General features: G+C 34.6%; 1 protein-coding gene across 4 annotated transcripts in view; it reads left to right on the forward strand.

Annotated features, from left to right (window-relative positions):
* The window catches only part of LOC125221751 (protein NRT1/ PTR FAMILY 5.5-like), a 39,343-nt gene extending 15,872 nt beyond the window's left edge, over nt 1-23,471 (forward strand). The window contains exons 1-5 of one of the 4 annotated variants that reach the window (XM_048123978.2): nt 20,585-20,786; nt 20,872-20,924; nt 21,245-21,511; nt 21,593-21,807; nt 21,958-23,471. In XM_048123978.2, coding sequence (XP_047979935.2) covers nt 21,475-21,511; nt 21,593-21,807; nt 21,958-23,364 — 1,659 coding nt within the window. In that variant the 5' untranslated portion in view covers nt 20,585-20,786; nt 20,872-20,924; nt 21,245-21,474 and the 3' untranslated portion in view covers nt 23,365-23,471. Of the gene's footprint in view, nt 1-20,584; nt 20,787-20,871; nt 20,925-21,244; nt 21,512-21,592; nt 21,808-21,957 lie in introns of those variants that run through there. The other 3 variants (XM_048123981.2, XM_048123980.2, XM_089062070.1) reach the window with 3 other exon arrangements.
* The last annotated feature ends 2,037 nt before the right edge of the window (nt 23,472-25,508 follow it).

Genomic DNA, 25,508 nt, shown 5'->3' on the forward strand with positions numbered 1-25,508 from the left:
TTTATTGATATCATGTATACTCTCTGTTGCTATGATGATCATTTCTTGTTTACTATTATACTCTTTGTTGCTATGATGATCATTCTATGTAGTATTTATTGATATCATGTATACTCTCTGTTGCTATGATGATCATTTCTTGTGATCAATGTCGAACCCTTCTTAAAGACCGAACTAGAGACCAAATTTGGGCCACTCATTTTTCTTAATCTTATGGTTCTGATTAATTTACAATTAATTTAATATTTTATTAAATAAAAATGCTAATTTTTTTTTAATTTTTTAATTTTTTCAATTTTTTTTTAAAATTTTTTAAAAATTTTTTTGTTTTTTTTTTATATTTTTTTTATTCAATAAAAACTTGCTGGAGTAAATAATGAACTATATTCACTACATAATGAACTAAATGAAGTAATTTTTCGCATTCATTATATACTGGATTTACTTCAACTGAATGATAATTATCTCATAACACATTATGAAGTAATAAACTAATGAAATGAAGTAATAACATAACTGAATGAAGTAATAAACTAACGGAATGAAGTAATAACATGACTGAATGAAGTAATATACTAACGGAATGAAGTAATAACATGACTGAATGAAGTAATATAAACTAACGAAATGAAGTAATAACATGACTGAATGAAGTCATAAACTAATAGAATGAAGTAATGGCATAAATAAATGAAGTAATAAACTAACGTAATTAAGTAATAGCACAACTGAATGAAGTAATAAGTTCATAACATACTTCATTTAGATCATTATTTAGTTCATTATGTAGTGAATATAGTCCATTATTTACTCCAGCAAGTTTTTATCGGATAAAAAAAATTTAAATTTTTTTAAAAAAATTTTAAAAAATAAAATAAAAATAAAAATAAAAATAAATAAAATAAAAAATAAATTAAATTAAAATAAAAATAAATTTTTATTTATTAAATAAAATATTAAATTAATTGTTTATTAATCCTAACCACCAGATTAAGAAAATGGATGACCCTAATTTGGTCTCTAGTTCGGTCTTTAAAAGTGGATATATATAGGGTTATAATCAATTGAGATTTTTTATTCTAACTAGTGTACACCTGTGCTATGCATAGGACAAAAGATTTTTAAATAATGAAGATATATTAATTTATAATAAATAGTATAGAGTAAATAAGTATAAAAATATTTTTATAGATAAGAACTACTTCATTCGTCCTCGATTAAGAGTCACACTTTGACCGGACACGAGTTTTAAGAAATGTAAAGAAAAGTTGTTGAAAAAGTTAGTGGAATGTGGGACCCATTTTTTTATATTTGTTTTATAATAAAATGTGAGTGAATTGAGTTAGTGGAATGTGGGACCTACTTACTATTTATGGTAAAAATGAAGTGTAACTTTTAATTGAGGAAAGTGTGACTCTTAATAGGGGACGGAGGAGTAATTAACATAAGTATTTGTAATATTATAAACAACGACAAAAAATTATTTGTACAATTATACTTCTCTCGACCCACTCTCAATGAAACATTTTATATTTTAGTAGATGATTATATATTATTTTAATATTTAATATGAGTGTAGTATAAAATAAAAGAAATAACAAAAGAGGAGATGTGTGGATGAAATAGAATAAGACATACAAATATTGTTATTTGTTTGATAATGATATTAGTTTCACTTTATATCATTATTTATTGGTGTTTCATAATTATTTGGTTTAGCCATATTTGAATTCAGTATAAACATATTCCAAATTTTTGAGAAGTAAAAAGAATAGAAACATTTCATATTTTAGCAGATGATTATATACTATTTTAATATTGGGAAATTGGCATCTAATCTACGAACCTTTCAAAAAATTGGGTTTTTCCCACGAACTTTAAAATTGGCAAATAATATCATGAACTTTACCTCGAGTTTGTTTTTTCCCACGAATGAAAAAATTCATGTTATTTTAATAGATTGAAGAATAATTTTGGAGGGTGTGCTTCAAGAAAAATTATCTTCAAAGATTGAAAAACTTGAAGCTTTCAAAATTGTTGTCGAGAAATTACGAAAAAAAATCCGTATCATAATATTATTTGTGGGAATTTTTTCATTCGTGGGAAAAAACAAACACGATGTAAAGTTCCTGATATTATTTGCCAATTTTAAAATTCGTGGGAAAAACCCAACTTTTTGAAAGTTTCATGATATTAGATGCAAATATCCCTTTAGTATTTGATATGGTGTAGTCAAATAAAACCAAACTATTTGAACGAATAAATAATAGTAATACTTAGTAGTCAAATAAAACCAAACTTTTAAGACATAATAATATTATAGTCATGACACCCAAATTTAAAACTCAAATTATTCAATTAAAAAATAATTTAACTTAATAAAATATATATTATACAAAATACAATAATTTAGAAGTCTAAATTAGAACCATTTAAAGTATAGTAATAATAATAGAGTTCAACATCCAAATTAAAATGCTATTTAAATAAATAAAAACATTAATTATAAAATCTATACTACTACTACACTATTACAGCTGAAATTATATCATACACTAAAAACCCAAATTAGAGCCCAATTAGTATACAACAGCCACATTTTATGAAACCTTAAACTAATGATGCTCCACTCTCACTCTCTCTCACCCCCTCTCTCCATTAACCGCCGCCGCCTCACACACCTCGCCGGTGAGCAGCGCCAACTGCTTCCTTCATTCCCTCATTTCCTTCTCTATCTCTCCCATCGGTGGAACCCGCTAAACACCAACTTGCCGCCGCCGCCGGGCAACTCCTCTTGTCCGTCGGCCCACTGAACAACAATCTCCATGTCGCCGCAGTAGTACCTCCAGTTTGTGCCCCTTCAACACACAGCCGTGCCTCAGCCGCCGCCGGGCTCACCTCACCCGCCAGCTCCCTCATCTCCCGACTTCGGCACTCTTCTTTTTTCCTCTCCTTTTTCTTATTCTCCAGCGAGAAAGATCAGATTTTTGAATGAATCTGTTGCTGCCGCCGCCGTACTTCTCTCTCTCCTTCCTCTTCTTTCTCATCTTCTCAACTTTCCTCCCATCTCTCTCGTTCCGGATCCCTCCTATCCTCTCGGCCAGCCGCCGCCTTTCTGCCACCGCCCCGTCTCCCTCAGCCTGCCACCCTCTCGTCGGAGCTGTCGCCGGATTCCAAGCACCACGCTATGTTGCAATCAAAATTTAGAAAATCAGTCCACAAAAATGCAGATTCAAATGTTGTCTATATAAATGTCTTAAACTTCTTGTAGAAGCCAATTTTTCTGCATTTCATTGGACCAATTTTTATCCAATAATATTTGTCTTTTAGATTGCCCAATAGATAGTTTTCCCGCTCAAAAGTGTGTCACATGGGCTTCCAAAAAACTGTCCCTTTATATATTGGTAGATTGAGAAATGAAATGCAATATCAGCCACTCATTTTTATTAAATGAGTGGTCCAGATTTTGCCACATGGAAAATATTTTTAGATTAATTAATTATGAAAGGGAAGAATGGTAATATCATGGTACATTTTATTCAATAAATTTTTTATTTTAATTTTATTTTAATTTTTTTAAATTTTTTTAAAAAAAATTTAAAATTTTTTAATTTTTTAAATTTTTTTTTTAATTTTTCAACCACATATACAATTGATATCAACTACATATACAATTCATATCAACTATGTGTACAATCCATGTCAAGTACATACATATAATGTCAACTACATATACAATTCATGTCAACTAGACACATATAATGTCAATTATGTGTACAATCCATGTCAACTACATACACAATTCATGTCAACTACACACATATAATGTCAACTATGTGTACAATCCATGTCAACTACACAATATAATGTCAACTACATGTGCAATTCATGTCAAAAAGTATTTATTGAATTAAGTTGTTGACATTTGATGTGGAGTTGACATGAATTGTATATGTAGTTGACAAAAAAAAAAATTAAAAAAACGTTTTAAAAAAATTTTAGAAAAAATTTTAAAAAAATTTTAAAAAAAATTTAAAAAAATTTAAAATTAAAAAAAAATATTTATTGAATAAAGTTGTTGACATTTGATGTGCAGGCTATTGACATTTGATGTGCAGGCTATTGACGATAATACCCCCTAGTTGACATAAACTGCATGTTGTTGACATTTCATAAATATTCTAGATGAGTGGCTGAGATTGCATCTCAATTCTCAATTAGGTTCAAAACTCTCAACCTAACAAGACCATATATATATATATATATATATATATATATATATATATATATACGGGTGCATTATGGTCAATAAGTGAAATTCTGTTAAAAAACAAAACAAATCCCAGCCCTTGGATCCTGAGATTGGATGGATGTGATAAGTTACATTATTAGCCCAAAATGCTACATTATCATTATTAGACTAAAATGCTACATTATTGTACTAAAATAGTACATTATTAGCTAATTTACATTATTTGACTAGTAATTTACATTACTAGATGACACTTGGCAATAATCTAACAGTTTCATTACGAGATCCAATGACAGAGATTTGTTTTAATTTTTGACAGAATTTCACTTATTGATCTGAACACGTCCCTATATATATATATATATATATATATATATAGGGTTGTGCTAAAATGACAACACCATTTAATATAACACCATACCACCATTAGGGGCCCTAGGATCTGAAAATCCGACCATTGCTAAGCTGCCATGTGGCAGCTCTTTTTTTTTTGTTTAATCAAATTAAAAGGCTGAAGGGCAAATTGGGAAATCTCTTTATAATTTGATACAGAAACAGATTCACGCTATATATATATATATAGGGATGTACTAATATGCTAACTAATTTTAAAGTGCTAACGTACATCCAATCACGTGCTGCCACGTGGCACGAAAAATGCAATATTATATACAGAAAAATGCAATATGAATTTCGACAGATTGCATTTTTGTTATATGAAGATTGCATTTTTTATTGTTGAGTTTTGCATTTTCGATATTGATTGTTTAATTTGCATTTTATATCTATACGGATTGCATTTATATATGTGAAAATGCAAAACTTAACAATATAAAATGCAATTTATGTGAAAATGCAAAACTTAACAATAAAAAATGCAATTTTCCAATAACTAAGATACAATCTGCGGAAATGCATGAACAACTTCACAAATGTGAATTGCATTTTTATATATACAATATTGCATTTTTCGTGCACATGGCAGCACGTGGTTGGATGTACGTTAGCACCCTAATTAAGGATGCGCCCTAATGTTCCCCTATATATATATATATATATATATATATATATATATATATAGGATTGTGCTAAAATGACAACACCATTTAATAAAACACCATACCACCATTAGGGGCCCTAGGATCTGAAAATCCGACCATTGCTAAGCTGCCATGTGGCAGCTCTTTTTTTTTGTTTAATCAAATTAAAAGGCTAAAGGGCAAATTGGGAAATCTCTTTATAATTTGATACAGAAACAGATTCACGCTATATATATATATATATATATATAGGGATGTACTAATATGCTAACTAATTTTAAAGTGCTAACGTACATCCAATCACGTGCTGCCACGTGGCACGAAAAATGCAATATTATATACAGAAAAATGCAATATGAATTTCGACAGATTGCATTTTTGTTATATGAAGATTGCATTTTTTATTGTTGAGTTTTGCATTTTCGATATTGACTGTTTAATTTGCATTTTATATCTATACGGATTGCATTTATATATGTGAAAATGCAAAACTTAACAATATAAAATGCAATTTATGTGAAAATGCAAAACTTAACAATAAAAAATGCAATTTTCCAATAACTAAGATGCAATCTGCGGAAATGCATGAACAACTTCACAAATGTGAATTGCATTTTTATATATACAATATTGCATTTTTCGTGCCACATAGCAGCACGTGGTTGGATGTGCGTTAGCACTCTAATTAAGTATGCGCCCTAATGCTCCCATATATACATATATATATAGGATTGTGCTAAAATGACAACACCATTTAATATAACACCATACCACCATTAGGGGCCCTAGGATCTGAAAATCCGACCATTGCTAAGCTGCCATGTGGCAGCTCTTTTTTTTTGTTTAATCAAATTAAAAGGCCGAAGGGCAAATTGGGAAATCTCTTTATAATTTGATACAGAAACAGATTCACGCTACCCTTCTTTCCTTCCATTCTCAAAGATTTTCGTTTCTGCATTTGTCGCTAGATTTCTTCAAATTTTCAACCAATTTCGATTTTGATTCACGATTCTGCAATATCTATCGCCAAATTTCACCCAGCATGTTTAATCCAGTTTGAGTTCATCTCAATTTGACCAATTCAATGACACGAGCTGTGCGATTCATCTCAGTTTTTTCAACCAATTTCGATTTTGATTCACGATTCTGCAATATCTATCGCCAAATTTCACCCAGCATGTTTAATCCAGTTTGAGTTCATCTCAATTTGACCAATTCAATGACATGAGCTGTGCGATTCATCTCATTTTGATCTCTACAATCGATTCATCTCAATTGCAATCACACCACCTGTGCAATCGATTCTGTTATTTCTGCAATCCATTCCATAAATTCGTTCAAATATGGGTGAATCAATTATCGATTTTGATCTGGATGTTTTTCCAGCAGGTGGATTTCGTCATTACCTCAATTCTCGATCAATTTTTCATGTGTTTTCTGTCGCACTATGGGTTATTGTCATATTTAGTGATGGATTGTTTGCCAATTTTGTCAGATTGAAGAGTATTTTGTGATTTTGATTGTAGGGAAAGTTTTTGTTGAATGTTGCTTTGTTTCTGATTCTGTTTTGTATGATTTGCTGTTTTACGTATTACATCTTGTTGTTTTGTTATATGGTTGCATAGTTTGTTCTATTTGTTGTTTCTGATTGTGTTTTGTTATATTTTAATTGCCTAGTTATGTTTTGTTATATTCTGATTATGTAGTACTAATTGTTCTGTTTGCTCATTCTGATTCTGTTTAATAGTTTTAGTAATTGGTGTCATATTGTTGTCAGATTTTCGTATGCAATAATTGCTGGTTTATGTGTATCACATTGCTGTTCACCTTATCGTTTATTGCAGTCAATTGTATCTGAACTAATTTGCCTCATGTTTTATCTTTTTATCCAGTTGCATGTGTGCCAGCATGCCCCGACGAACTCCGTCCTTATGTTGGTAAGAAATTCCATTCATTAGATGAGGGTATTGCCTTTTATGAAGCTTATGGTCGTGAAACTGGTTTTGATGTGCGTAAACGTGGAATCAAATCTACTAGAGATGTTGTTACGTGGCAATATCTTGTTTGTAACAGAGAGGGATTGAAGGTGGGGATTGAAATGGATGAGATGCATGCACAAGAGGGTTTTATAACCAAACGTAGACGCACATCCAAAAGGTGTGAATGTAGGGCGCGAATATCACTCAAGTATGTATTTGAGGCTGGATTTTTGGGGTATGTTGTTCAAGAATTTGTGGAAGTTCACAATCATAGTATGATTGAACTTCCGTTTAGACGTTACATGCATATTAACCGTAGGTTGGGTGAAGTACACAGGCGATTCATATGGGACTGCACGAAAGCCAATATTGGACCCACCATGACATTCAAATTCTTGAATGAGTTCTTGGGCGGCTATGACACTGTTGGAATCACCGTGGCAGAACTTAGGAATTATGTCCAAGGTCTGAAAACTTATGTCGAAGGTTCTGATACACAAATGTTGTTAGATGAAATGGCGAGGAAAAAGAAGGCATGTTCTGATTTCACATATCACTATCAGCTTGGGAGTTCAAAAGAGTTGAAAGCTCTTTTCTGGTGCGATGCAATATCTAAGCGGAATTATCAACTGTATGGTGATGTTGTCTCCTTCGACTCCACATACAATACCAATAGGTAATGCCTTGTTCGTTTATATATAAATTCTGCATTCCATGTGTTAGGTTTCTGTTTGGATAACATTGTAGATTAGGACTCTAATATTTGCAGTCTATTGTGTATTATATTGCAGTTTTTTGGACTATAATATTGCAGTCTACCATTCACGGGCAATATATATAAACATGTATTGCATGATATTTTCACCCTTCACGGGCAAGGACAACCATGGAAAGCCAGTCACATTTGGAGCTGCACTCTTATCCAATGAGACCACAGAATCTTATTCTTGGCTCTTCAAGCACTTTTTGGAATCCATGGGTCAAGCTCCTAAGATGATTGTTACCGACCAAGATAGAGGTATGAGAGCAGCTATTCGTGATGTTTTGGTGGATACAAAGCATAGATGGTGCATGTGGCACATTATGCTTAAACTTAGCGACAAAATTCCAAGGTGATGTCTAGAAAATGAAGAGTTGAAAAAAGAGATTAGTGCTTGTGTGTGGTCTGAGGTACTAGAGCCGGAAGAGTTTGAAGATTCATGGATGGGGATAATGGAGCGTTATGAGCTTCTTCATGTCGAGTGGTTTGTAACAATGTTTGACGATAGAGAGATGTGGGTCCCTGCCTATTTTAGAGACTTTCCCATGGGGTCTCTTATTAGGACGACGTCTGTTTCCGAGTCTGGGAATAGCTTTTATAAAACATTCACCAGACCTCGCTCCAATCTAGTTGAGTTCATCATGAATTTTGATCATGCCTTGGCTACACAGAGAAATTCTAGCTCGAAGTTAGATTATATGGATTCAACTATTATACCACCGTTCTCCAGTCAGTTGGTATTAGAAAAGCATGCTGCAACAAAGTACACTGATCACATGTTCAAGAGAGTGCAACGTGAGATAGTGGACGCATTGCACCATTGTAGCACTGATGGTTTGTTGAAAGATGATGTGTTAGAGATCTCCACGATAAAGGACAAGTATAGTAAATCTTAGGTTGTTACCTACACGACCAGTGAGGATTCGTATTCCTGTTCTTGCAAATTGTTTGGGAGAGAGGGAATTCTTTGTAGTCATATATTTTTGGTTTTCAAGAACAGGTTTTTGAAGGTTATACCTGATAAGTACTTCCATGTGAGGTGGTTGAAGATTGCCTTAGCTGATGCTATTCGTGGACCAGCTCGATGTTTGACAGATCCTGAACTTTTATCAGATCCAAACCAACAGCCAAAGAATAAAGTTGCTGACATATTTTTCAGTTACATGAAAAAATTTGATGCTGATAGTGCCATCATTGATTTGTTTTCAGCTGGAATTGATGAGCTTGGGAAGAGTCTTATGACAAGAATCCATGAACCATCTTCAGGAGACAAGGATAAGCCAGTTAAAGATTTCTATTTTGCTGAAAAGCCAGCTGTGGTTAGAGTACAGCCACCATCAGTTGTGTCCACCAAAGGTTCGAAAAGTGATTCCAAAAGCCGTTTGGTGTCCGCGAAGGAAAAGGCTATAAAGTTGAACAACAAACCATTGCGTCAGTGTAAAAAATGTGGCGAATTTGGTCACCATGACTCTAGGAACTGTGGTCGACAAAAGGGAAAATAAAATTGTTAGTTCATTTTTACATTATCAGGTTGCGGTCTTATACAAAAGATATTGCAGTATTAGGGTAGATATATTGCAGTCTAATGAAACGATTGCAGACACACTATTTTCTTCTTTCTATTCCTTCATTACTATTAATTTTATACTATTGTTTCCAAGTTGCCTTTTATTCCATTAAATAGTCTAACTTCAATCTTTTTTAATTACAAAATTTTATAGTACTATATTGCAGTCTTATTCAATGAATATTGTTGTGTTACCACAACAATGTTGCAGTTTACATATTATTGTTACAATTGTTCCTTCTTATGTAGTTTAATAGAACGAGAGTATAGCTAGGTGGTACACAACCTTAAAGTCAGTATTCTCTACAACCAAAGCATAATTAGCTTTCAAGTGCTAGGAAAACATCACATGACTTTAAAGAAATGTTCACTCAAATTCCATTAATTTCATTCACTAGATGATTCTTTTAAGTTTCTTTTATGCAAAGTCATGACATTTACACTGCAATAATTTCCCAATAGAACTCCCTGCTCTAACTGAATCTCAGATTTCAAATCAAAATAGGTCCTAAACACTTTGTTACACCCAGAAACTAATATGATCTGTATTTAATCTGAAGCATGCAAGCATATTATGAGTAACTGCCATCAAAACAATTATGGATAAAAAGTCAAACCAAATTAAGTCAGTTACATTGTCTACCCCAAAATAAAACTATAAAACTAAATGTTTCAGCACAAGTTCATTCAAACATCCAAGACTTCATGGCAAACATCCAAGACTTCATTGTTGCAGTAGCCTTAGGCCCTATTTTCATTGTGAGGCATGCCAAGATGGTTTGTTCTTGTACTCCGCTACCATATTCTCCACATCAATCGGTCTTGTCTTTTTTGCTTCTGTATACTGATGTGAGGCAAGTCTTGACACACACCTAAAGGCCCTATTGTTGTTGTTATACAGCATTGTTGTACACTATTTGGCTCGAAAAAGCTGCAGAGGCCTTGATTGTTTATTTGTCAGATCACATTTCCAGTCAGTGACCTTCATCCCATATAAGTCTCCATATGGCGCATTGCATACAGGCCACAATCTGTAGTGTCTTCTTTAGCACTCTATTTCATTTCTAGAACCTTCACAGTTGCTTTTTGGAGCATGCGACCGTAGCTAGCACAACCATACTTTTCCAGAGTGTAGACAAAGAAATCTATCTGCAATTTATTAAATAAGCATTGTCAAGTGATAAGGCTAATTTCATGCATCGGTTATATGTGAAAAATGTTATAATTTGCTGGGTCTAACACGTTTCCTAAGCCAGGTGTGTGAAGAAAAATCGCTAGATCGAGGAAGTGCTGAAGGAGACGGTCTAGCGAAGGAAAGGAACGAAGTGAGCAGGATTTAAAAGAAAAGAAGTCGTGACAGAGGAGTCAATAGCTGAGGGCAACAAAGTCTTATCTATACCTCGCTGGGCCCCACTCCAACGCCTATATATAGAAGAGCATGCAGCGTACAAAAAAACATCACTTTTTCACTCTCTTCCTAGCTCACACACATTACACACACTTGGGAATGGGAGATCTGGGGTAGTCGGGTACGAAAGGTTACTTTCTTTAGAAGTTTCGCGGTTGGCAACACCGTCCGAGTGTGGACGAAGATACAATTCCTTTGAATTTCAGTTGTTTTGCTCGTTTTTGCTGTCGAACTTCACTTTTGGGAGTCGACCTGGTTGTTGATGATACTTATTGTCTTTCCGCTTTGTTGATTTGCGTTTAGCAGTTGAATTTCAAGTCGATTTACGTAGATCTCTCTGTGGTTTATTGACTGTTTGGAGGTTTTTTTTGTTCGAATCTGAAGTGATGAAGTGTTTCTGTTGGTTGGAGTTCGTTTGGACGCTTGGATCCGGAGTGAGAAAAGAGAGTTGTTAGATGAATTTGATGATTTCTTCTTGTTTTCTGCTTTGCTTCGTCTAGTGTCTGCAGATCTGTTCAGTTCTTCGTTGGTTATGCATTAATTTGATTTAAAATTAGTTTGCTCTGTTTTGATTTCGTTCATGTTGAATTTCTTATGAGTTATACGCAATTAGGTTGTAGAAGACGATGTTGCTGTTAGTTAGTACGAGAGTTAGTTATTCTGCCAGCTTTTCGTTCGTACCTTGCTTTTTCAGTCATGGTCCCCACAGTCAGTTTGTTTCCTAGGTCTAGTAAGTGAAGTAGTTTTCTTATATCAAGTGTTGAGCAGTTAATTTCCTTTGCAACGTTCTCTTATAATTTCGCCTAGGTCTAGCTGTTAGCTTAGGAGTTTTAAAGATTCTCAGGTCAAGTTTAATTTGTTTTTCCTCAACCCAAAAAAAAAATGCGTGGCAGCAGCCAACACAAAAAAAAACACACCCAAATCCTTGAACATGAGTATTACGCATCCTTCTCTGTGGGATCGATCCCTACTTCCCTATACTAGGTTTAGTAAAGTGGTTGAGGGTTTTTGAAAGAACTGCTCTGTGTGTCCGACGACTGGGATTTCCTGCGACCAACGAGTTCCTAGACCGCGTGATCTAGTGGATTTGCTGGACCTAGGGAACCTGTTATTTCCTTTTGAACACACTGTAGACAACACACACACTTTTCATCAAGCTGATGATATTTGCATATTTATATACTGTATATTGCAGAATAACATATATAACATTGCTTGCTTACCAGCCTATAGACTTGGTCGCCATATCTAACCCCAACATCAGCTTCTTCTGATCTAACATTATCTATCACGCAGATTGTTGCTTTCAAGAAATCAAAACAAACCACATAGTAGTGGTCGTTTGCATATATAGGGAAAAATACCTGGTGCATAATAATGAGCATATTTAATTGCATTCCACTAAGAAACATATTGTAGTTCAATGTATTGATAGTTTATTACCAGACTGTAATTTTCCCATTTGAAGTTTTGGATATACTTCAGCTCATCAATGATTCTTTCATGAAAGACCTCCTTTGTCTGATCATTGCTCCAATCAGTCTTTGGGTCCACAACTGTACCTCTGCAGCCAAAGAAAATAAGAATTAGGACAACCATACGAGAAGTCTAATATGCATTAAGTGTTTGAGATATACGGAGGTGAAAGTAGACAGAAACAATCTGCTGGGTGATGTACGGGACTGGAAATTCTCATTCAAATTTAAGTAACAACTCCACCCATCTATGACTGCAACATGGATCCTTGCATATGGCAGCATTGACATTAGTTGAGCATGAGTAATTTTGAAGTTGTTGATGTTGAATACAATCAGCTCCCTATTACAAAATGTAGGATGTTATCATTCTGTACAATTATTGAATAAATACTTGGTATTAAAAACAATTTTATACGAAACCGTACGTGGCATTGATTTCAGTACTCATCATCCAAAAATACAGTTCCCTCTCATCCCCCGTCAGTTTGTTTGACATTGTAACTGCACGCACAACATAAGGAGATTTGATTGCATCACTTACTTTATGTTTTGTCTTGTTACGGGTGTAGATTGTTTTTTGTCCCTGTTGGAAATTACAACAAACAATATTATAATTATTAAACTTAAGAATGCATAGTATAATTTGGCAAGATGCATTATATACATGTTCCTCCTTTTCTTTGGAAGGATCATTCACATTTGATGCAGCATCAGCCTTTTGTGTGTCCTTTGAAGCTGCAGTTTTCACTCCTTGTGGAGGCTTCAAAGGTTCTTCACAGACATTCTACAATAGCCACAAACACAAATGCATTATAATGTGAAATATATAATATACTAATCTGCAACAATTCAAACTGTGTTATGCAATGTATATCATACATCTGCAGGAGCCGATGTACTATCAGTTTTATCCTTTGAAGGCTCATTTGTTGCAGCAGCTGCAGCTGGGCTCGATGGGCACGTAGCCTGTGAAGGCTCCTTCCTTGCTTCAGTTGCATCACCCATCTTTTCCTTTCCACGACTTTGATCTGCAACAGGTGATTTCTCACCTCTCGACTGGCCACCTTGTGCTTGCACATTCTGCATATCCATAAAACCATTGCAAAAGTGTAGTGAAATTTCAAATACAATATATATAAACCACATATTGTTATCAATAAGAAAAACTTACTTGACTATCATCACCATCAAACAGATTCCAATTAGGCATATAATTTTCCAATTCAATTTTTTTATCTAGAGCACTCATCATTTTTTCGATTGCTGCCAGCCAGTCAGGATTCTGCAGATCCTCGTCATCCAAATTTTGAGCAAGTGTTTCAACTTGATCTTTTGTTTTCATCCGTCTCTTTTCTCTCTTTCCATTAATCAGCATTATCAACCCCGCTGCAGATGCTACCTTAAAACTATTCATTTCACGTATGTGCTCTGGTGGTGCATGTAACGTAGCAGCAAACTTGAATATTCCATCAGCCAAAAGATTTCCAGCACGATAGACATCAGCAGTAAATTTCCTTGCTTCTATTTCCTCGTTGTGTTGCTGCTTTGTTTCTGCTGAAGTTGAAGGACCGGCCATATCATTCACCTCATCCAAGATTTGTTGCTCTTGCGCTCGGATTAATGCTTTGTCATCATCAACAAGTTGTTGTGGCATTCTGTCATCATAGTAACCCAGCCCAAATCCACCAGCATTGATCTCTAGGGCTTCTCTTGCTTTTAACGCCTCCAACTCCCACATGTTAATTGATGGGAAACGTCGTTCAACTGTTCTTCTTCCTACTATCATCCTGTCCACATAACATCCCTGACATACAGAAGCATAAAAAACTTTAGTATATGCATTTTTTAAAAAAAAATTTAAGAAAGTTACACTTACAATAAGGAAAACTATTGGACTAGTGTAGTATCTGCTAGAGGAGTTCAGCCATATGTTATGCACATCTAACAGAACATTGATGACGTATTCACACCAATTGTATTCATGGATGATTGACAAATCATGCAAGATATGTAGGATCTTTGGGATAACAGGTCCATCTGCTGGGGTCTCTATAAAACAGTATTCCATGAGCACCAAGAACAGTCTCTTGAATTGGTCACCACCATCTACCTCATTCAACATCAGTATGGCAATGTCATCAACATATATATTTTTCCTTGGTTTTTTAAGAGACTTTGCAACGGCTTCCATCCACGACAAATCATGCTTCCGGAGTTTCCGTTCAATACGATTTTTTCCTTTAGGAAGGCCAAGCATCAGATGCACATCAACTTCGTCGATGTGCCTGCATTCTGTCCCTGGCCCTCCTATAGGTAACCCACAAGCAATGGGATTGAAGTATGATGCAACCCAGAATCCCAGTTTTGGAGGTATGAAATTTAACTTGAAATTCAGAAGTGCCCCAAACCCCAGGTCAATTATATCCCTTTTTTGCTTTCCATTTAGATACTCCATGGTATTTCCAAATATTTCTGGCTTTAATCTGAATAGCAAGGCATTCACACCCTTGTTTAATCTTATCAAAACTACCAAAAAAAAAATATTTCAATACTATATTATTATAAATGATGGACTGCAATATAGAACAACAAATACTGCAAGATGATGATGCATTATTCTAAATGATGCACTACAATGTATAACAAGCAATACAACAATATATACCATTAAATAAAGCAATATAGCATGCAAAACAGCAAGATGATGCATTATCCTAAATGGTGCACTGCAATCTATAACAAACAAGACTGCATTATTTTAAATGTTGCACTGCAATGTATAAGAAGTAACACAACAATATGACATAAATTATCTTATTTGTTGGTCCCTCATTTTAACTAGTAGAATGATAAGTATCTAATCATGTCATGATTTAGGTATGAATTATCAATAATTGCTATAACTAATATCACTTGAAATAGAATTTAAAATTAGCAAAAGTTCATTTAATCTATACAGTAAACACTGTTATCTATTTTGTTACTTGCACTAACTCATATAGACTAATTTTGTCAGACAAAGATCTGTCATATAATCCAAATCAATTGTGTAAATATGGAAAACTGCAAGATCATGATGCAGTATTCTAAATGGACTACTGCAATATATATCAAATAAGACTGCATTATTATAAATGACCCACTGCAATATATAACAAGTAATACTGCAAGATTTTTCACAATACCTTCACCTCCAGGTCCTCTTATTTCTTCATTCGTGTTTATTCTCGTGCTTGTTTCAGTTTCCACTTCTTCCTCATTCATATTTTCATTATTAGGTCTAGTTTCAGCTTCACTTGTATCCCCTCTAGATTCTTCCTCTTCTATCTGTGATTTTGTTCTTTTTCTTGCCATTTTAATTTGTCTTTACACTGCATTAAACCAATAACATACAAATCATCCACAAAATGAATCATGCAGTAACATAACCCCTTTTATACATTAATACAAGCAAATCACTAACTAAGCAAATCACCAAATCAGCAATTCACTTCGAGTACAACAATACTTAATTCCATAGATAAAAAATCACAATAGTCCGTCACAATGTGTTAAAAAACCCTTATACATGAAGCAAATAGCTATAAAATTTCGAAAATCACCAAAAACAGACTAAAACCTCAGATCGAAACATTAAACAAGGCATCAATTGAATGAATAATATACATACATAAATCTGCATTCACAACAAAGTAACATTCTGGAAACCTATTTCGTTCAACCCTAAATGGAATCCAATTAACATACCTTGTGAACTGTTTTCACCGTTTACTTGTTGTAGGCGTTCGGAATTCCAGAAATTAGCCCTAAATCGCGCGATTCATGGTGTAGTCGTGGCTGGAAATTGAAGTTACACGGTGTAGAGGCGGAGGCGGTGGGATTTATAGGTGGAGGCGACGGGATTTAGAGTTGGAGGCGGCGGGATCTAGAGGTGGAGGCGGCGGGATGAGATTTTGATCGGAGATTTGGAGATTCGGCGATCTAGAGGTGCAGTCGGGGAGAGAGAGGGGGGAATTTGGAGAATGAAGGCGAATTTGGGGGTAACCCTAATTTGAATCTGATTGAAATGACTAAAATGACCCGGACTGCAATTCGGTATACACTAGACAGCAATCTCAATTCTGTTCACGAAATTAAATCTTGAGCGTTGGATTTCCGGATCTAAGGGTGGATATTGGTGGTATGATGTTATTTTAACTATAGTGGCACCCTAGTGCACCCCTATATAATATATATTATATATATATATATAATATATATATATATAGGTCCATGATCAATTGAGATTTTTTAGAGTAATTGAGAAATGAGATACAATATCAGCCACTCATTTTTATTAAATAAGTGGTCCAAATTTTGCCACACAAAAAATATTTTTAAATTAATTTATTATGAAAGGGCAGAATGGTAATTCATATTTTAATTAGTGTTCTTCATTTTTTGTTTGGTGATCTGCCCGAGATATCTCTCTGAATTTGGATGATTCCAAAAATCATCTAGATCCAAAATTAAAACTGATTATATGACAAATTATGCTAAATTGACGATCTCGATCGGCAAGGTGGACTATTTATCTCCGTCGTCGCTAACATACGCCTACGGAGAGGAGCGGACGGCGCTGGTACATACGTCGTTGAAGAGCAGGAATCGGGAATCAGGCGATGAGAAGTGGGTGCGCTACTCGGAGGTGGTGGAGAGGAAGGTGAAGAAGGAGGAGGTGACGAGCTCCGCCGTGGACCGGCAGCGTGTGTCGCTGAAGCTGGATTACGACGCCAATTCGAGCAGATAGCCTAGATCCAGCCGACGATTCACCGGAATCCGATGCCAATTCGACGATTCCTTCCTCAACCCCTCCGGATTCGCCACAATCCGACGCCGATTCGACGATTCCTTCCTCAGCCGCTTCAGGTCCGTGACCGGAAGCGGGAGATGCAGTGATTTCCTCCTCTAAGCTCTTCATGAACAAGTCGTGGATGGAAGTTCAGAGATCGGAATCCTCGTCGATTCCGTCCGGCAGATCCTCCCTCAGCCGCTTCACCTCCGGCGAGTCAATCTCCTCCGTCTCCGTTTTCGTTTCGTCTCTGGTTCGTTTCTTAATTATTTCTTCCATTAGATTAAAGCCGAAGCTCCTAGCTCTATTTGAAGTGTGGAGAGTGAAATTGAAGCTCTATGGAGCTGCTGCCAGAATCTATTCTGTTTTTAGGGTTGTGTTATCTCCTGAGTGGTAATGCATTCCGATTGGATATTTCAGCGAGTTTAACTGAAGAAAGTTTCGTATATACAATAAATTCTGGATTTTCGATGACTGTATATGTGTTTTGATATTCAAGTTCAAATTTGTTGATTTGATGCTTTCCGATTGGATATTTGGAAGAAGATTTGTGTCATATATAATTTATGTCAACTGCACATGTATAATGTCAATTGCCTATATAATTTGTTAGTTGTTGACATTTTAATACGAGTTGTTGACATTCTATATTCTCGATATTGATATGTGAATAGTAAGTGTTATTTGTTAGTTGTTGACATTTTAATACGAGTTGTTGACGTTCGATATTCTCGCTATTAATATGTGAATTGTAAGTGTTATTTTTTAGTTGTTGACATTTTAATACAAGTTGTTGACATTCGATATTCTCGATATTGATATGTGAATTATAAGTGTTATTTTTTAATTGTTGACATTTTAATACTAGTTGTTGACATTCGATATTCTCGGTATTGATATGTGAATTGTAAGTGTTATTTGTTAGTTGTTGACATTTTAATACGAGTTGTTGACATTCGATATTCTCGGTATTTGTAAAATGTTATTGTTGACATCGTAGTTGACATAAATAATATAGGTCGTTGACATGAAAATATTTGTTGTTGACATAAATTATTTGTAAAATGTTGTTGTTGACATCGTAGTTGACATTTGTTAGTTGTTGACATTTTAATACGAGTTGTTGACATTCGATATTCTGGCTATAGATATGTGAATTATAAGTCTTGTTTTTTAGTTGTTGACATTTTAATACGAGTTGTTGACATTCGATATTCTCGGTATTGATATGTAAATTATAAGTGTTATTTTATTGAATGTTGAAAATTTGAAGATTTGAATGTTGAAGATTTGAAGATTTGAATGTTGAAGATTTGAAGATTTGAATGTTGAAGATTAATGTTGAAGATTTGAAGATTTGAAGATTTGAATGTTGAAGATTTGAAACTAGAGTTTTAGAGAGAGTTTTAGAAAATGATTTCAAATACAATTTAATGAAAAGACAATTATACCCCCGTGTTGACATAATGTGATAGCTGTTGACATTAAGTTAATCTTGTGAATTAGTGGCTGAGATTGCATCTCATTTTTCAATTATGCCTAAAAATCTCATCCTAACAAGACCCTATATATATATATATATATATATATATATATATATAGGGATGTATTCAAATCCTTTTCATATCTTTTGTCCTTTTTCCTTCTTAATCCTAGCCCCACGATTTTGTCATCTGACGGTTAGATCAATGCCACGTGTCATTTAATAATGCACATTTTCATTCTAATAATGCACAGCGGCTAATAATGCAACATTATAGACTAATAATGCACATGTTCATTCTAATAATGCACAACGGCTAATATTGCAACATTATAGACTAATAATGCATTGATCACAACCATCCAATTCAAGGATGGGCTGAGATTAAGAAGGAAATAGGACACTTAGGGTGCAAAGGAGCCTAACGCACCCCTATATATATATATATCTATATAGAGTCTCATTATCCACAAATCCACTCTTAAAGACCGAACCACCGAACCCTACCAAATTAGGGCTTTTAGATCTAGTTTTTTATGGATAAGATACAGAAATTTATAAATTATTGTCGCCTTCATCACGAGCCTATTTTAATTCATCCGAAGGTAAATAAGTCATACTAACATGTTACGAAGATTTAACTTCGTTCCAGAATATATTAGTTCATTCTAGTAGGTTTTTACTTCATTCCAGTAGGTTTTTACTTCATTCCAGTACGTAAATGTGGTTTCGCCGTCGCGTGCCGATCTTTCTCTCTACAATATCTATCACCACCGCCATGGCGCTAATATGGTTTAATAAACACATGGAATGATGTAATAAATTATTGGAATGAAGTATGTGTAGAAGTATTTGAAGTCCTACTGGAATGAAGTAAAAATCTTATCCAATAAAGTAATAACGTTTCTGAATGAAGTAATAAACTCATTTAAATAAATTGCATTTTTAAATGTTAATCAAGCAAAAACCCACGTTAATGAATTTGAATGAAGCATATGTTGAATCATTTCAAAACTTACTGGAATCAAGTATAACATGTTGTAGTTTCAAGGTATTATGTACAGAATGAAGTAATAAACCTATACAATGAAGTAAAATGGGCTAATAATGAAGCCGAAAAAATTTTCACAGCAGCACATCTCATCAAAAAAACTAGATCTAGTGGCCCAGATTTTAAAATTGGTTCGACATTGATCACAACTCTATATAATATATATAGGATTTTAATCAAATACCAAACCACTTTTAAACCTTAAACGCCGAAGAACATCATTATATGATAACCTGAAGTTCATTATAATGGACTAATAACAAACTTATAATGAACTCCAGATTTCTAAATTATGCATGATGATGTCATTGTTTTTAAATCTCATAATTCCCTATAATGAAGTACAGATAAAGTTGTAATGAACTCTGCGTTATTTTATAATGATGTGTTTGGCTTTTAGCGTTTATAACTAGTTTGGTATATAACACAATCCGTCCTATATATACATAATTCGTGCATCCACAACTAGTAACAAATAAAATAAACAATACTCCATAGGGATATAATCAAATATAAACAATATGGAGTATATTCTATAAATTTTAAACTATGATTTGAACGTTGGAAAATATCAACTGATGATAAAATAATATCAACAAAAATTATCAACACAATGTCAACGGTGAAAAAATTTTACATTGTGTTGACATGTGACTAAAAAATTTGAAGTTTGTAGAATATATAGAATTTGCATTTTATTAGTATCATTATTCCATATTCGTATGAAGCACACCAATAGCACACTGTAATGTCGTGGTAGCTTCAGTGTGAACGACCGTATGCATATCTCAAATACTTATAAAAAGTGAGTTAAATGCTGCCTCCATTATTAGAAATGAAAAAAGAGAGGAGCATACTAACATAGTAACATTCGTTCCTCTCTCTACCCCTCCTGGCAAGAGAGAGAAAGAGTTGAAGAAGCATTGACTTTGACAGGGTGCGATTACTCTTTTCTTTTCTTTCATTATATTGTTCTGAATTTTGTTTATGATTATAACACTCTTCTTGATTTGGCTTTGTAGAATACTGGGGTTTCATACAGAGTGGCTTATAGAGTCTTCAGTGAGAATTTCTGGTAAACAAGTCAAGTTTTTCGAGGTCTTGTTTGTTAAGTACAATGATTTATTTGTGGTACAAAAAATTATTCAACCTTATCTTTTTAGTCAGCTGATGGAAACATTTTGCATACAGATATTTCATTGAAATAAAGCAACTTGGGTCTTTCTTTAATAAATTAATATATAATCCAATAATGTTTTGGTAAGAATAATTTTCCAATTAAATAAGAAAAATCATACATTCACATTGGATCTATTCAGAATTGTATTTGCAGTGAATCAAATATGGAATTTCTGTTTCTCGATTGCTAATCCTAATCAGTAATCATTCCTTTAGAAGTGCAGAGGCTTTTGAATCATGAAGAGGGCATAGAAAGGGTTGAACTCAGTTACGGACGTCAGGCTTTTGTTCTTTTTTTCACCTCATATTATTATTTGGTAGTTAAATGTGAACAAGTAGTGTTAGTCAACTATATTAGTTATATTTGAACAACAAAACAACAAAAAACCAGGAATCTTCGAGTTAGGTGTATTTAAGATCTCAAAGCTCAGATTTATTTCTCAACAATGGCGGATGAGAAGAAGAGCTTTGTGAGAATTAGTGGTAAGTCCCATTTGAATTTGATTTCTTGTATATATTTTTAGATACTACTCCTAACAAATAGGCTTTGGATTTTGCATGTAGCTCTGCTATGGGCAGACGTGCTGGTGGCTTACGCCCTCTTCGTCATGCAAAACTATCTCACCGATGTCTGGGGGCTCAGCTTGATCCACGCTGCTCTCATCTTGAACATTTGGAACGGAGTTTATCGGATATTACCACTCTTCTTCCTCTACTTGGTCGACAAATACCTCGGCTATTTGAAGCTTCTTGTCTTCACTAGCTTAGCCTATGCTGCAGTAAGTCACTCTGTATTATGTTTGGTTTATAAGATAATTATAATCTCACAACTTAATTCTATATTATGTCTTGCCGCTATTTTATCTAAGAAATTGAACACTACCTTACTGCATTCCAACTTTTCAACACTAATTCTCTCTCATTTGCAGGGGATCACCATGGTGGCTGTGTCAACTCCTCCCCTCGCAAACGCAACTGGCACGTGCAAACGATACGAGCCAGAATGCGTGGGCCGCGCTCAGAAGGGCATCCTCATCGCTGGCTTGGCCTTGGTAGCTGTTGGAGTGGCCGGTAATCTTGTCTCGCTATTACCTTACCTGAAGAAGAAAAGCGACGGAACTAGTGCTAACGTATATCAGATAATTGGCCTAATTGGGGTGGTGGTTGTGCCTATAGTCGGAGCCATTGCTCTGCCATACATCAGACCACCAACTCTCAAGTTTGGGATCCCAGCCATCTGCACTGTCGTCGGCACCTTCCTTTTCCTCACCGGTTTCTCCAAATACACCGATGATGATCCCTCACGTAACAGCCCTCTCTTCAATGTTTTCAGAGTGTTCGTCGCAGCCTCACTCAAGATCTTCCGTTCCCACCCAGTCAGCAACAAGGATTATCACGGCTACGAGATAGGGAAGAAAAAATTCACAACCACAAGGTGCCTCGGGGGTTTGCATAAGGCCGCCATAATATTGCCCGGTGAAGTTCCCCCCACTGGGAAGAGCTGGACACTCTGCACCGTGGAGCAAGTGGAAGAGGCCAAGATTGCAGTGCGGATGGTCCCAATGTGGATGACTTTCATAGTTTGTGGCGTTGTGGCCGCCATTGGAGACACTTACTTTGTCGAACAAGCAGGTAAGCTCAACCGCAACATAGGGAGAATAAAGCTGCCTATTCAAGTACTTCTACTAGTAAGAAGGTCAACAAAAGATTGGTTAGGCGGCAAGGTGACGGAATTCCTGAAGAAATTTAAAACAGACTGGGCGCCCTCGTGTGGGATAGCAGCGGGGATGCTATGTTCGATCCTGTGTTGTATAAGTGCAGCTTTGGTGGAGAGAAAGAGGCTTGATGTTGTGAGAAGCGATGGTTTGCTGGATCAGCCGGATAAGCAGATCAAGATGAGTATTTATTGGCTGGTTTTCCAGTTTGTCTTGTTAGGAGGATTAGAAGCTTTTTTGGAGAACAGTGTGAGTGTATACTACAGAGATCAGTCGCCTGAATCAGTCGCAGTCGCAAACTACCTGGTGAACTTCATTCGAGGGGTGACCGGTTTGGGATACATGTGCAGTGCGCTTTCCGTGTATGTTGTGGGGAAGATAAGCGAGAAGGGAGGGAGGACAAACTGGTTTCAGCATACCTTGAACCGGAGTCGACTGGACAACTACTACTGGGTGCTGGCGGGTTTGAGTTCGGTGAATATGGTCGTGTTTGTGTTTGTGGCGTCGTTCTATAGGTACAAGAAGCCGGAAGAATGTAGGAGAACGCCTGACGCAGGTGGTGGTTACACGGATCCATATAACGAAGGCGATCAGAATAGAACATGTTGTTGCTTCTGTTGAGATCAGTATGAAAAACTTCTTCCATATTGTGTATCTTTTGCAATGTATCATTTCCTGGCCACATTGCTCATGTTGCATTTGCACTAGCTTAAGTTTCACTTTCTTAATTTCTTCTATTATAGTAGAATCAATCAGCTTTCTCAACTTATAAAAAAAAAAACAATCTTGTAGAGGCTGTGGTTATAAACCTAGTGTTAGCACTTAGCATGTTTATGAGAAAAGTAAACAGAAGCAAACAGTATGCACATGCCAAATCTATACATATATAAAAGGAGAGTTTTGGGACATTCTTGATAATAATCTTATGCAAGGGAGGTAAATGCAATTAAAAAGAACTATTAATCTTTCACTTGAATTCATGAAATTTCAGAAAACACAATTATAAATTCATTCGACAGTTTCTAACTTGAAATATAAAAATGATTATGGATTAATTGTTATGATTATTCACTATCTTGGGCCATGACGATCGTTCATCTCCTATTAGGGTTACGGGGACATCTTAATTACATTTATTGTCATTATGAATAATAAAATCAAAATAAAAAAAGCTAGCTACCAATAGAAGAAATATCGAGAGACTTTACTTTGTTTCATACCAAGAGTCTTTTGATTCAAACTGACTTTTCATTCATTCTTATTCCTATATTAATGAATATTGATGGTAGAGTACATAAAAAAATAATGTGTTAATACCATTAACGTTATAACAAATTTAATTTTAACCTAAGTGGAGAATTTGAAAAGTTTTAAAAGAGCCTCATATTTCTTTTTTTGCCCTATAAATATGACATTTGATCTACTCACACATGCCTACTTACCTTATATCAAACTTCATCCTTTTGTTCTTCTCATGAGTAGCAAGGTTGATACCATGGTACTATTCCACGCCTTGCTCAATGATCTAGAACCAACGAAAACTGATTCGATTATCAAGGTTCGTTGTATCCATGTCTATGAAGTTACCGCTCCTAGAGCCAGAGAACCAATGTCGTGAGTTTAGTATGTGTGCTTCACGATCGAATGGTATGTTGTTTTATGCTTTTTTATGTTTGTTTATAAATGTTTCTCTATTTTTAAATGTGTGCGTAGCCGGATTGTAAAGGCTTCTTTGTTTTTAAATGAGCAGCGAAATGTTTTGGAAAATGATCCTAATTAGTACTTTTTGGGCTTATAAATATGTTGGGTTGTCCTTTATGTTAACACAACAAACGAGTCAATAGACAACCTTTTTATGTATAAACAGGAGAGCATGCGGTGATTGATAATGGAGAACTTGAGCTTGGCGACAATGGATATGTGATCCGAGAAGATTGAGCCTTTGGAGGCTAGCAAAAGAGGCTAACACCGAAACTATATTTGCAATCCGAGAAGATGGATCCTTTGGATACTAGCAAAAGAGGACAACTCCGCAACTATATTTGCAATTGTTTATCTCTCTTATCTCCTTTTTTTTTTCAATGGAAGGGAAGGGAAGGGAAGGGAGAGAGATGATGTAGAAATGAGGATTGCGTTCATGCATTTGTTGTAGTGGTGGGTGCTATTTTTTTTTTTTTTCCTTCTTTTATTATTTTTTGTTTTTGATTATGTGTTTTAGTTGTCCTTAACTTTTGTTGTACATGCACCCAAAATATATTAATGATTTATTGGCACATATACTGGGATTATATGTAGTTGAACGTTCCTACTTATTTTTTAATAATTTCAAAAAATATATATTTTATATACATATATAAAAGGAGAGTGTTGGGAAAATTTAAAAAATAATGTCATTGTTGTTAATTTAAATGCATATTATAACAATAAAACTATATAATACTCCATATGACATGATATTTATAATAATGTTAGCTATTCTATAGTATTAGTATTGTGGTTTTTTTATGTAATCTTTAAATGCTAATAATATATTTAATATAATTTTATTTTAAAGTTAGTGAAATTTGTATTCAATTTTTAGTATATTTAATATATAAATACAATTAATAATTAATAAATTATGTTAAATTATTTACTTTATGAAGTTGTTGTAGTAGGATATATCATGGGCTTGAAAGAATTATTAAGGAGGTAGCTTAGCCGTTTAACATAAATATGTTATAAAATTAGATGCACAAAATTAATGACAAATAATTTATTGATTG

This window comes from Salvia hispanica, chromosome 1 (assembly GCF_029641045.1).
Source record: "Salvia hispanica isolate PSC_SH4W2 chromosome 1, Shi_PSC_v1, whole genome shotgun sequence".
NCBI classification, from domain to species: Eukaryota; Viridiplantae; Streptophyta; class Magnoliopsida; order Lamiales; family Lamiaceae; genus Salvia; species Salvia hispanica.